At 42.4% G+C, this 13,666-nt stretch overlaps 2 protein-coding genes across 15 annotated transcripts in view; one reads left to right on the top strand and one right to left on the bottom strand.

Moving 5' to 3' along the window:
* Positions 1 to 13,666, top strand: part of ZNF644 (zinc finger protein 644) — a 101,359-nt gene that overhangs the window by 58,125 nt on the left and 29,568 nt on the right. The window lies entirely within an intron of this gene.
* Positions 10,752 to 13,662, bottom strand: LOC120583122 (GDH/6PGL endoplasmic bifunctional protein-like). Its single transcript, XM_039838456.1, has 2 exons — positions 13,399 to 13,662; positions 10,752 to 13,233 (listed from the first exon to the last, which is right to left on the bottom strand). The coding sequence occupies exons 1-2, from the start codon at positions 13,660 to 13,662 to the stop codon at positions 11,713 to 11,715; spliced, it is 1,785 nt and encodes a 594-aa protein (XP_039694390.1). The 3' UTR covers positions 10,752 to 11,712.

The raw sequence follows: 13,666 nt of genomic DNA, 5'->3' as shown, positions 1-13,666 counted from the left end.
ATTTTTTAACTCCACATGTACTTTAATCTCCATAAGACAGCATCACTATTTTGTCAGATTTAAAATTTACCCACATAGTTATTTTTATCACTTTTTCTTCCTGCATCTTCAGTTCTCCATCTGTGATTTTTTTTTTTTTTCCCCCTAAAGCACATCCTTTAGTATATAACCTTTGGTGTAGATTTGTGCTGAGAAATCCTCTCAGATTTTGTTGTCTGGTCATGTTCTGTATTTCACCACTTTTGAATTATAGTTTTGTAATGGTTAGAATTCTGGATTGGCAGCTGTTTTTTGTTTTGTTTTTTAATGAAGATATTATTCTTTTGTGTTCTGTTTTCTGTTGTTTCTGTTGAGAAATTAGCTTGGTTTTATCAATGCCTTTGAGCCAAAATGAGCAACAAGATGACCTATAGTTGAATAAGTTTTTTACAGTGAAGGATATGCACACTACAGGGAACCTGTTTGTCTTTTTAAGAGGGTATTTGGTAAGAACCTATGATAGGATTTGGACTTTGCTTGGGTAATTTTAGAGAGGTTCTAAGGAAGTGGAAGTTTGCTCTAAATTCGATGTTGTCAGAACATAGGGGCATTTTATGATTGCCATCTTTCCTTTTTAATTGAGGTGAAATTCACATAACATACATTAATCATTTTAAGTGTACAATTTAGTGATACTTAGTATATTAGAATATTATGCAACCATCAGCTCTTTATTTCAAAACTGTTTCAACGCCCTTGTATCCATTAAGTAATCATTTTTTATTCACCCCTTCCACTATCACCTGGTACCCTTTACTTTCTGCCTCTGGATTTGCCTATTCTCAATATTTCATATTAAAGGAATCATACAATATGTGACCTTTGTATATGGCTTCTTAGTATAATGTTTTCAAGTTTCATGCAAGTTGTAATATGTACTTCTTTTTTGGCTATTATGAATAATGATGCTATAAACATTCACATACAAGTTTCTTTGTGTACATGTATTCTCATTTCTCCTGGGTGTGTATATGTAGGAGTTGAACAGCTGGGTCAAATGTAATTCTATGTCACCTCTTTTAGGAAACAGCAAATTTTTCCACAGCAGATGTACCCTTTTACATTCTCACCAGCAATGTTTGAGGGTCTGTATTTCTCCACATTCTCATCAACTCTTGCTATTTTCCAGTTGTTGTAGTTTGTTTATTTGTTTGTTTGTTTGTTTTTAATTAAAGCTATTTGAATAGGTGTGAAGTGGTATCTCATTATAGTTTTCATTTGAGTTTTCTTCATGACCAAGATGTTGATTGAACATGTTTTCCTGGGCTTCTTGGCCGTTTGTATATCTTCTTTTAAGAAATGTCTATTCAGGTCCTTGGCCCATTTTTTTTAAAATTCGGTGGTTTGTCTTTTTGTTGAATTGTTTATATATTCTGGATAGTAAACTCTTAACAAATATATCTTCATACTGTCCTTTGATGCACAAGTTTTTTATTTTGATGAAGTCCAAATTATATATTTTTTCTTTTGTTCATCGCGCTTTTGGTGTCAAATCTAAGAAACCAGTGCCAAATCTAAAGTCATCCAGATCCATCCTTAGGCCTTCTTCTAAAAGCTTTACAGATTTAGCTCTTATATTTACATGTCGATCCATTTGATTTAATTTCTGTACATGATATGAGATAGGGGTCCAGCTTCATTTACATGTGACTGTTTAGTTTTCTCAGCACCATTTGTTGAAAAGACTTATTTTTCCCCATTGAATGATCTTGGCAGCTTTGTTAAAAATTAGTTGGTGACAGATGTTTGGGTTTATTTCTGGATTTTCAGATCTATTCCGTTGTTCTATATGTCTGCCCTTATGCTAGTACCACACTGATTATAGTAGCATTGTAGTAAATTATTAAATCAGTGAGCCTTTCTATTTCATTTCTTTTTCAACATTGTTTTAGCCCTTTAGGACCCCTTTCAGTTCCATATGAATTTGAGGATAAGCTTATCTATTTCTGGGGGGTGGGTGGGAAGACCATTAGAATTTTGATGAGGATTGTATTGAATCTGTAGATCACTTTGGAAAGTTTTGCCATTTTAACAATATTTCATCTTCAAATCCATGAACATGAATAGCTTTCCATTTATTTAAACCTCCTTTAATTTCTTTCAGCATGTTTTGTTGTTTTCAGTTTTTAAGTCTTTTGCCTCCTTGATTGTGTTTATCCCTAGGTATTTTATTTTGGAAGCTTTTGTAAATGGAATTATTTTCTTAATTTCCTTTTTAGAGCATTCATTGCTGGCATAGAGAAACATGACTGATTTTTGTATGTTGGTCTTATACCTGCAAATTTTCTGTTGGAAATTTTCTGTGATCTTTATAATATATAGTCAGATTTCATAAATGTTCACTTTTATTTTGAAATAAGAACATCCGTTTCTGTGTAGGAAGTGGGTTGGGGGGCTAGGTGAAAAAGGCGACGGGATTAAGTAGTACAAATTGGTAGTTACAAAATAGTCATGGGGATGTAAAGTACAGCATAAGGAATATAGTCAGTAATATTGTGGTAACTATGTGTGGTGCCAGGTGGATACTAGACTCATCAAGTGATCACTTTGTAAATTATATAAATTTATAACCACTATACTATACACCTGAAACTAACATAAAATAATACTAAATGTCAGCTGCAATTGAAAAATTAAAAATATAGAATGTTTGTTTCTTGTATAGAGTTCTCTATGTATTTGATCAGTGGTCTTTAAAAATTTTTTTTATATCCTCTAAAAGAATTAAGAAATACTGCCATTTTTAAGTTTTTTTTTTTTTCTGAGAGGTAAAAAACAGAGCCATTTAAGGGTTTTGAGGAACATTATCTGTCTTAGATTTTAAAACAATCTGATTATGGTGTTGAGATAGACAGTAGGTGGGCAAGGGTAGATGCACTAAAATCAGGTTAAGAAAATGTTGAAATAATATAGGAGTGAGATATTAGTAGACTTGGGCGTAGCAATAGGGGGAAGTGATTGGATTCTGGATGTAATTTGAAGGCAGCGATAGGATTTCCTGATAGTTTGGATATGAAGTGTGAATAAAAGAATAAAGAAAATTGCTCCAAGGTTATTGACCTGAGCGACTGATGGAGATGGGGAAGGATGCAGATTTGTGTTTGGGAACCTTTCTTTTGTAAAGGGAGAGAAGGGTGATCTTGAAAGAGGAGCTTGGGTTAAGAAAACTAGAATATTCTCCTTGATCTGTTGACTATAGGGGAGAAGTGTTTAAAGTCTCTCTTTGTGACTGTCAGTTTCTCCTAATACTTATAAAAGTTTATGGTTTACGTACTTTGTGGCCGTTTTGTTTTATGCAAAGGAATTCATCCATGTTATATTCTTGGTAGATCTTATAAATGTATAATATTAATTGGTATACTTTGTTTAATATATAATATTCATCTTTAGCAGATTTGGTGCTTTTTGTCTTAAATTTCATTTGATTTTTCTGATAGTAGAGACATCTTTTCATCAACATTTGTCTAGTTTATTTTTTGTCATCTTATTTTTAATCTTGGTGTTTCTTTTATAAACAATAAATAACATTTTTAAAAATAAAACAAAACAAATATGAATGCCTTTTCTTAATATATGAACTTTTTACATTTATCGTGAATACTCATGTGTTTGGACTTTTTCTGCTTTCTTATTTTTATTTTTTCTTCACTGTGTTCTGTTGTTGATTTTTATTTTTATTGGATCAAATTTTCTCTTTAATTCTAGAGATTTGAAATTATATATCTTATTTCAGTAGTTACCCTTAACATTTTAACACATTTTTAAAAAGTCAGTGTCCACTAGTCTAACTACCCATGCTAAAGTGTTTTAGGGATCTTAGTTCTCATGTTATTAAATATTATATACTTTTCATAAGAATCTATTTTGAACAATTATCAACTGTTAGATTTAATTGGATGTTGTAGTGGTTTAATTGCTTACTAATTTTATTGTCTTATGTCTTCTTTTCTTATATAGTCTCTTCTCTCTATGTCTGATTATCTCCATGAGTAATTCTCTCATTTATAGACAGTAAACTTTTGGAATCCTTGCTTGTTCAAAAGTGTCTGTGTTTTGTTGTGTTTCGTTGTGATACTTGAATGTTAGTTTAGCTAGTTATAGAATTCTGACTTGAAAACTTTTCACATAAGATCCAGTATGATACTGGCAAAAATTATAAGAATGTGGGGAAACAGGAATTCTTATATGTTGGAAGTACACATGCATATTGATAAAAATTTGGGGAAATGATTTGGAAGTGTACATTAAAGTAAAAAAATGCACATACAACTTTTTAAAGAACCTATATTATTGAAATAAAAACTACTGTAAGGCTATAAATGGCTATTTATTGTAGCACGGGTATAATTTCATTTCTGTAAAGATAAACACAGAACTTATATACACATATATGTTTATATGAACAAGAGGAAGGAGGATACACCTGACTATTAACATTGGAAGAGAGTGGATAAAATAGAGGAGATTGCAACAAATATGTTCTCCTTTTGTAATTTTTTCAGACAGATTTAATTTATAAAAACCATTTCCCTCAAAAATCTGACAGCACTACTGATCATGAATTGTGTATTCTTGTTCATTTGTAGCATAGTCTAGTTTTTGTTTTGTTTTCTGGAAATTAGTTCTGAAATTTTCCCAGGACTCGTCAAGTGGCATGTCTTTTTATTTGTCCTGTTGAGCCCTGTTAATCTGAATATTTCTTTGTCTCTTGAGTTCTGAAATTTTTTTTTTATTGTGTCCTCTTCTCCATTCCCTGGTTTCTTCTAAAATTCTCATGTGGTATAATTTGTGGATCTAGACTTTGAGTCTCTTAACTTTTATCTTTTTTTCATTCTTTTCTTGCCCCTTTAAAAAAATATCAGTGTTCAGGAGAAATACTTCATTTCATCAGGCTTCCCTACTCTGCTGTTCTACTCACCTTTTGAAGGTCATTTTTGTTTTTTTGTTTTTTTCAGTAGTTTTTCAGAGTTGTCAGCCTCCCACTCAAAATGCATTGTACTTCTTAATTTAAAACACAATATAGTAAGTCACTCTGCCCAGAGGATTCTCTGAAACTCCGCCTCTCCCAACTCACGGCCCCACCCAAGCCACATCCAGGTATGTCCTTGCTTAGTCAGGTTCTCCTTGCTGAGTAATGCCTAGACTCACGCTGGTAGCAGCTGGCCTCGGTTTCTGGCGTGGCCTTTTGAGGCAACTATAAGCACAGCATCTGTGGATTGCTTGCTGAATCTTAACAGGTGGCCCCAGAGGGGCACAGGCTTGGGCTAAATTTGGCCTACAGCTGAACCCTTCTCAGGGCTGTGCCACTGGACACCTACTTCACAAATCCACACGAATAAGACCGGGAGACTTAGGAGCTTTGCTTAGTACATAGAAACAGACATGGAAAGGCAGCCAAAATAGGAAGACAAAGAAGCAGAAACCATATGAGAGAACAGAACAAAGATCCAGAAATAAGGGAGTCAAGCAATCTAACAGATGCAGAGTTCAAAACACTGGTTATAAAATGCTCAATGAACTTAGGGGAAGTGTAGATGAATTCAGTGAGAACTTCAAAAAAGAGATAAAAAACATAAAAATGGAACCAGTCTGAAGTGAAGAACACATTATCTGAGATGAGAAGTATATGAAATGGAATAAACAGAGTCAATAAAGAGAGGATTGAACCACTGATATAGAGGATGAGGAAGCTGAGGACACTCAATCAGAATGGCAAGAAAAAAGAAGCCAAGACTATAATAATAATTTAAGGAGCTTATGAGACACTATTAAAGGTAAAAATATCCGTCTCGTTGGGATACTGGAAGGAAAACAAGACATCGAACAGCTATTTAAAAAAATAATGATGGAAAACTTCCCTAACCTGGTGAAGGAAATAGACATAAAACCTCAGTAGCTCAGAGAGTCCCCAAAACCAGGAACCCAAAGAGGCCCACGCCAAGACACATCATAATTAAAATGCTAAATGTTAAATACAAAGAGCAAATCTTAAAAGCAGCAAGAGAAAAGCAGTTACCTACAAGGGAGCACTCATAAGACTACAGCTGATTTCTCAAGAGAAAGAATGCAGGACAGAAAGGCGTGGCAAAAAATACTTGATGTGATGAAAACCCAGGATCTACAACCAAGAATACTTTATCCCGAAAAGCTGTCATTCAGAGTTGAAGGACAGATAAAGAGCTTTCCAGACAACAATAAGCTAAGGAATTTATCACCACCAAGCCAGTATTACAGGAAATGTTGGAGGAACTTCTTTAAGGAGAAAAAACATGTATCAAAAATAGGAATAAAGAATGGTAACAACTACATTCTTATCAACAGTTACCTCATTTGGAAAAGAGTTAAGTGCTCCAGCCAAAAGATAGAGTGGCTGAATGGATAAGAAAACAAGATCTCTACATATGGTGCCTACAAGAGACTCACTTTAGATTAAAAGACACACACACACACTAAAAGGAAGGGGATGGAAAAAGATAGTACCTCGATGGACCTAGAGGGTATTGTGCTGAATGAAATGATCAGATAAAGACAAATTATCGCATGATTTCACGTACATGTGGAATCTAAAGAACAAAATCATCAACAACAACAAGCAGAAATGTGTGAAATCTAAAGAACAAATAAACAGCAAAAGAAGTAATAAACTCATAGATACAGATAATATTTTGAGGGCTACTAGATGGAAGGGGGATAGCGGATGGGGAAAAAAAGGCAAAGGCATTAAGAAGTACCAATGGATAGTTGCAGAATAGACATGGAGATGTAGTTTGTAGCATGGGGAAGATGGTTAATAATATGTAAGGGGGAAAAGAGGTACTAGATTTAGTGGGGTGGCCGCTTTGCAAGTTATGTGGATCTGATTACTAGGTTATACAACTGAAACTGGAATATATTTTGTGCCAGCTATAATTAAAAAAATGAATTGTACAGTGTAAATATGAGCAACTAATTGTCTAATATATGTCAATAAAGTGGGGGGGGAGTGGATCACAATATAGAATCTGAGGATATTAAGTATATTTTGAGTATATTTACTTCTCTTTATTCTTCTAGTGATTAAACTTATAATTTTAACAAACATTTAGATTCTTATATTTCAATCACTATTAATAATAAGTATAACCTCAGAGATAAAATAATGAAAATACACAACACACGAATTTCAATCATTTTCAGATTCTCACACACTCAGCCTTTTGGAAAAATTTTTCTGAGATGGTGGCGAGTAGTAAACTTTTAGAGGCTGTGTGCTCACATTCGACTCTTATGTAATGTTTCTCTATATAGAATTCTTGAGTCATAATAAAGTTTACCCCAAACTCTGAAGTCATTGCTCCATTAACTTAACACTTCATCTTGACATTGAAAAATCTGATGCTATTCTAATTCATATTCTTTTGTATAAAACCTGTTTTTAGTTTTTTTGTTTACTTGATTGTTTTATTTGAGATTATTATTTCATTCTTTTTAGCAGCCCTTGTCTATGACTTTTCTAGCTATGGTTTTATCTGCCTTGGTATGTCTTTCTCTTCTAGTCCATCTGCTTTCATTTCATTGGTGTTTTATGAGAAAGGAAAGATCAATTCATGTCCTTCATAGACCCTAAGGAATCAGAAACTTTTAAATCCTCAGTGACTATGTCCTTTATCCTCAGAGCACTGGATCAAGCACTGTAATTTCCCTCTTTATTGCTTATTGAATATTATCTCACTGAAGCTCTGCTTTATTCCCACGAGAGTGTTAGAATTCTAGCCCCAGCAACTCAAGATATGCTTCTTCTGATTCTAGCTTTGTGCATTTATCCGTTTATTGTACCCTAAGAGTGGTATAAAGTACCAGGTATCTCGCCCCAGAATAAATTCCTGCTTGTAAGGGCCTCCTTCATCACTAGGAGCAGTGCACAAACTCATCATGACGTTCTGTAAATGAAACAAGTTAATGGCAAGGGTCATAGGGAATTAACACTTAATGAGTAATTACTAGATGGTAGGCCCTGTGCTACATGTTTTATGTACAATCCTTTAAGTAGGTATTATCTGTGTTTTATTGATGAAGCCATGGAAGTTTAAGGAAAGTGGAATAACTTTGCCTTAAGCTAGAAGTCTTGGAGCCATTTTTCAAACCCAAGCATGTCTATCTCCAAAGTCACTTGGTACTGTACTATAAAATTTAGCCAAAACCCTCCTTTTTTGTGAGGTTTTTCTCAGTCATGGTATTTTATAGGACTTTCTACCTCTTCTGAAATATAGAATGTGTAATCCATATTACTCACTGGGGACATGATGTATTACCTTTTATTGATAGCTTTTTTATAGATATGTGTCCTGTATAGACTTCCTTACTTAGAGAACAGTACAGTAAAATAAACTACCAGCAATATTTTTCGACTAGTTAATATTAAGAAAAACTAAAAATTTCCCTGAAATTATTCCAGTTTTTAATGTGCTTTAGTCATCTTTTATAAAACAGTAATTTAAAAAAAAATTATTGATAACATTTTGGTAAATTGGAAATCATGAGTTCTGTAAATCTCTTATGGTTTAAAATTGCTACTCTTAACCATGCCATCATTCTCTCTTCACATGAGTAAACCTGAAGGAAATTTTTAAAATCGTAATTACTTGAATAAAGCTACACATTTGATTACTGATATGTACTTGCATTTTCTAAATACTACATTGTGTTTTCTTTAATATTTTAGTGAAATTTTGTATTAAATTCACAGTAAATAAATCTCTGGTTTTATAAATGAAACTTCAAAATTGAATATGCAATAAGTAAAAACTTGTTTTCAACTCAAATGTTAAATCAGAAAAAAGTAGTGGCCGACTTCCAGGATGCAATACTGTCACAAATTACACACACACACACACACACACACACACACACACACACACTTAAAGACAGTGATATGAGAGGTGACAGCCATTGCATACTTGTTTCAAGGAAAGCAAATTTCTCGTATTTGGAGAAGCGAGTGAAGATAATTGAAGAGTAGTGATTACCTGGTTGAACGCTTTCGATCATACATTTTTAAAAAACTATGTATCAACTCGATTCCGCAGATTGAAAGCAACATTTTTTTTGAAAATGAAAAATAGAAACTAGAGGGTACCCCATGTTCTCAGGGGAGACATTCCTTTATGACACTTGTGCCCGAGACAGGTCTCTGCATGTCTCGTGATGCAGTGTGTTCCTTGCTGTGGATCACGGTCCAGAACACTTGGAAACCACCAGCCTCGGTGGCCGGCCTCTGAGAATCTCTCCTTCCTGGCATAGGGCAGGGGGGAAAGGGGAAGGGGCGTGGGCGGAAGCAGGACTGTGGACGCCGTCTCCCACTGGACTTTCCGGTGTGGCTTTAAGACAGCACTTGATTCTGGAAAGGAAGCCTTTGGTATTTTTATTTGCCCGCACCCTACCCCCATGTGCACGCTCTCCACAGGGAAGGGGTGCGTTTTGATGCGAGGCACTCCTCTAAGAACAGGACATTCCAGGCTTAGGCCCGCAGTGACTCACTATTATTCAGAAATAGTGACATCAGGAGCCAGCTTACCCCTTGTCCTGGAACGAGGCTCGGGCATGTGGAGGTCCCTCTCGATCTGATGTTGCAACCACAGAGGAAGAAGTTCCCAGAGAACAGCTGGAGGGGTGCTCAGGCCAAGGCCCCAGGGAGGCGGATACAAAATGCAAATGCAGCACCATGGGGCCCCAAGGCAGTCAGCCCGCAAGCCCGCAGGATGGTGCGAGAGCGCCCCCACGTGGCCAGAAGTGGCATCCGAACCGCAGCCACCTGTGTCCACTCACGAGCACCAGCCGCCAGCATCTCTAGAGCAAGTTAAAACGCGGACCCCCAGAAAGGGAAGCCAGGGTTGGCCCCCCCTCCGCATAAAGAGAGATGTCCTGTCTGGACTGGGTCGTCGGAGGCTGGCGGAAGCAGAATTGTCACAAGAGTGCCTTTTCACATGGAGAGCCCCTGGCTCGGGCAGCCATTTCAAATGAAAGCAAAGACTTCCTTTAGATCCATAGCCTTGAAGAAAGTGTGAATGAGCGAGAGCAGAGACAGAGATTTCGAGAAGCGCCTCGTCAGGAAAGCCTTGTGTGTGGCGCTGACACGTTGTATCTGCCTGACAGAATGTATCTGCCCCATACGAAGTCACAGTCACGCAGAAAAATCCACGTTATCCCTTTACAGTCATAGCTGGTGGGCATGGCTATGTGGCCAATTGAAATAAAAAAATCTGTCCTGAGATTTTTGATTTTTTTAAAAGCATTTCAGAGCACCAACCCCTACACCCCGACCTTGGGGGTTTCAGAAAAACAGGTAGTGCTGGCTCACGCTTCTCAAGAGCAGAACACCCAGTCTATTCTTAAGGAGAAGCTACTGATTTGTCGCCCCAAGTCTTCAGCAGTGCATTAGTGGTAAAGGGAGAGGTGGCAGGAGGGACCAGTAGACAGGAAGCCGGCAGGCTGGGTGCTGCCAAGAGGTAGCATGAGACAGGCAGCTGGGTCACAGTCTGACCCCCGCCCCCGGGTGCTGTGAATCTGCCGAGCCCCCAAGGAGGTCCTGCGCAGCCCCTGCTGCCTGTGAGCTGAGCTTCCCACCACCACTCACCAAGGAGGCCTGGCTTTGGTCTGGTCAGATCAGAGCATCCGGGTGGTCTAGATCGCGCGACGTCATACTGTTCCCCCCAAATAAGTTGTCACCATCAGAGAAAGATTTAACTGGATCTCTCCCGGCAAAACAAGAGGGGATACTGAGAGTGGAAACACCCACCGGGAAGTCCCCTGAAATATAAGGGATCCCCTGAAATGGGGAATCGCTGGAAAAGTCTGATTACGTCTCACGGAGGGGCTGGCTGGCGAAGTGGGGGGAAGGGGTCCTCGCTGAGGGGCTCGGAACCAGTGCCTCCCTACGCCGAGGTCATCCACTCCAAACAGCAGTCGCAAGATTTCTGGAACCGTACCTGTAACATCCTCGTATTCGCCGCTGTGTTACTGTCTCTGAGGGACAGCCGAGAACAGAGAGGGAATGGGAAGACCCCTCCACAGGAGGGACCTAGGCACAGAACCAGAGGCACAGACCAGGTGGAGGCGGCCATGCAGAGGACAGGTCAGCAGGCTGACATCAGAGGCTCAGGAAAAGGACAGAGACAGGAAGCGGGGGCTCCAGAGGCCCGAGCACCTGGACAGCCCCCAGCGCCCTGCTTCACACGGGCCCTGCACCTGCGCGGATGCCGGTGCTCCCTTCTCTCCACCGCCCTGCTCTTCTCCACGGGAACCGGTTCGAGGACCACCTCCTCCAGGATCTCTCCCCTGATTCACTCACGCCATTTCATTCCTCTTTCTCAGGTTGGGGGCTTTCACGCTGCCTTGTTTTGTGCTGGTTGATATGAATGTGTAACTGCCGTGGGTCTTTTCTTTAGGTGGATGTCTCTCTGCTGACTTGGATGTGAAGCGTTCACGAGCAGAGACTCCATTTCTTCCCTGTTTCTGCGTCTGCCCACCACAACTGGACGGGGACTGTCAAAGGGAGTGGGACGGGGCCTCTCCAGGGGCCTGACCGAGCATCAGATTGCAGAGAGCCAGGGCAGCCGGGCAGGTGGCAGGACCAAGAGGGGAGGGGCGAGGACAGGTGGGGGCCAGCACTGGAGCGAGCAGAGGACAGAGGCACCGTCAGCCCAGAAACGCCTCATAGTCCATGTACCAAACCAGCTGGCCAGAACCGGGCAGGACTCCCGAGATGGGCCACTTCTTGGGCTCGTGGCCTACGCGGCTCACCAGCATGGTGATGTCACGCTTCAACCTGCCCATGACCAGGACCACCACCTTCCTGGCGCGGTTGATGAGGGGCAGGCTGAGGCTCATGCGATGGTACGGCTTGGAGGGGCTCTCGGTCAGCACCACCAGCTGCTCGCCATCCAGGCCTGCGGGTGACTGCGGGAAGAGGGAGGCCGTGTGCCCGTCGGGGCCCATTCCCAGCAGCACCAGGTCGAAGCTGCTGTTGGTCACCAGGGCTGAGATCTGCTCAGCGTAGGCCTGGGCGCCCCGGTCCTGCTCGGCGCAGAGCCGCTGGTGCAGGTGCACGGGCATGGGGTGGACGTTGTAGTAGGGGACCCTGACGTGCTGCAGCAAGTGGGTCTGCAGGCCCTGGAAGTTGGACTCGGGATCCCAGAGCGGGACGCAGCGCTCGTCCACCAGCCACAGGTGCGTGTGGGCCCAGGGGAAGCCGTAGTGCCCCGTGGCCAGCTGCTGGAACAGGACTATGGGGCTCGAGCCACCCGAGAGGGCCAGGTGGAACTGGCCGAAGCGCCGCACCGCCTGCACCGCTGTGGCCTCGATGTCGCTGGCCAACTTGGCGATCAGCTCCTCGGGCCAGGCCGTGACCAGCGGGCTCTCTCGGTACGTGGCCCTGAGAACCTGGAAGTCACTGGGCATCGGAGCCGAACCTGGCCCCAGCACCAGCTGCTCCACCTGCTGCTGGCAGAAGGCCAGCTGGCCGCCTGCGAACTCAAAGTCCAACAGGTGTCCATTCTCAGCTCCTCCTGGGTAGAGGCGGGGGACCTCACGGGCCAGGCTGTCCAGCAAGGGGGTCCAGAAGACCCAGGAGGCCAGCAGGTTCTCCGTGGTGACGAAGGAGTCCTTCCGGCCGTGGAAGATGTGCGATATGAGGATGGAGTAGGCGTCCCGCTCCCTCACGGGGCTGTAGGCATAGTAATCGGACAGAGGGCGGCCGAAGAGGCGGAGCCCTGGCCGGCCCTCCACCTCCTTCCAGCTCCTGGAGGGCAGGGTGGGCTTGAACAGGCTCCGGCTGACCAGCACGGCAGGGGTGCCCAGCTCGCCGTGGCCGATGTAGAAGATGATCTGCTGAGGCAGGCACGGGCTCTGGGCCGTGACCCAGTCCTTCTCGCTCTGGGCACAAAACGCCCGGTTCTTGAACAAGATCCGAACATAGCCCACTCTCTCATCCAAGGCTTTGCCAGACATCAGGATGAAAGGGACGCCCTCCCAGCGAAGGTTGTCCATGTGAACGAGGATGCCTGAGGCGACAGGGGGACAGCAGAGGTGACGCCCCAGCGCAGACCGCCGGGGCCCTCCCAGCCCCCGTGCCTGCCCCTTCCTGCCTCCTTGCCGATCAGCCCTTCTCTCTGAGCCCGTCCCCTGGGCGCCCCACTGTCTCGCAACGTCCCGGCCTTGCTATCCGCACCCCACCCTTCACCCCTTCCATCACCTTCTCTCCCAGCAGTGCTGGAAAAGCAGCCTTGGGGCCATCTCAGACACCCAGCTCTCTCAGAGTGACAGTCCCCCCAGAAGGAGAACCGGGCTGTGAGTCTCCCACCCGGAGCCTCTAAGAGGTGTCACGGTGGGGGTGAGGCCGGGAGATCCTGGTTGCTGTGGGGGCACCAGGACTTGCCTGAAGCTAGGCCAGCAGGGCAGTGGTGCGCTGGCCAGGAGCCCGCTGGGGGCAGGGGGTGGGGAGGTGGGAAGAGGGGAGGGCCAGACGCCGAGTGCTCTCCCGAGTTCCGAGCCTGGCCTCCCATGAACCATCTCTGCCGGACCTGGGCAAGGTTCTGCAATGTCACTGAGCCTCAGGCGTCTGCCCCTGTAAAAGGGGGTGATAACCATGCCT

This window comes from Pteropus medius, unplaced genomic scaffold (genome assembly GCF_902729225.1).
Source record: "Pteropus medius unplaced genomic scaffold, Ma_sr-lr_union100, whole genome shotgun sequence".
NCBI classification, from domain to species: Eukaryota; Metazoa; Chordata; class Mammalia; order Chiroptera; family Pteropodidae; genus Pteropus; species Pteropus medius.
The sequence above is the reverse complement of the archived record's forward strand: the minus strand, read 5'-3'. Positions and strand labels throughout refer to the sequence as shown.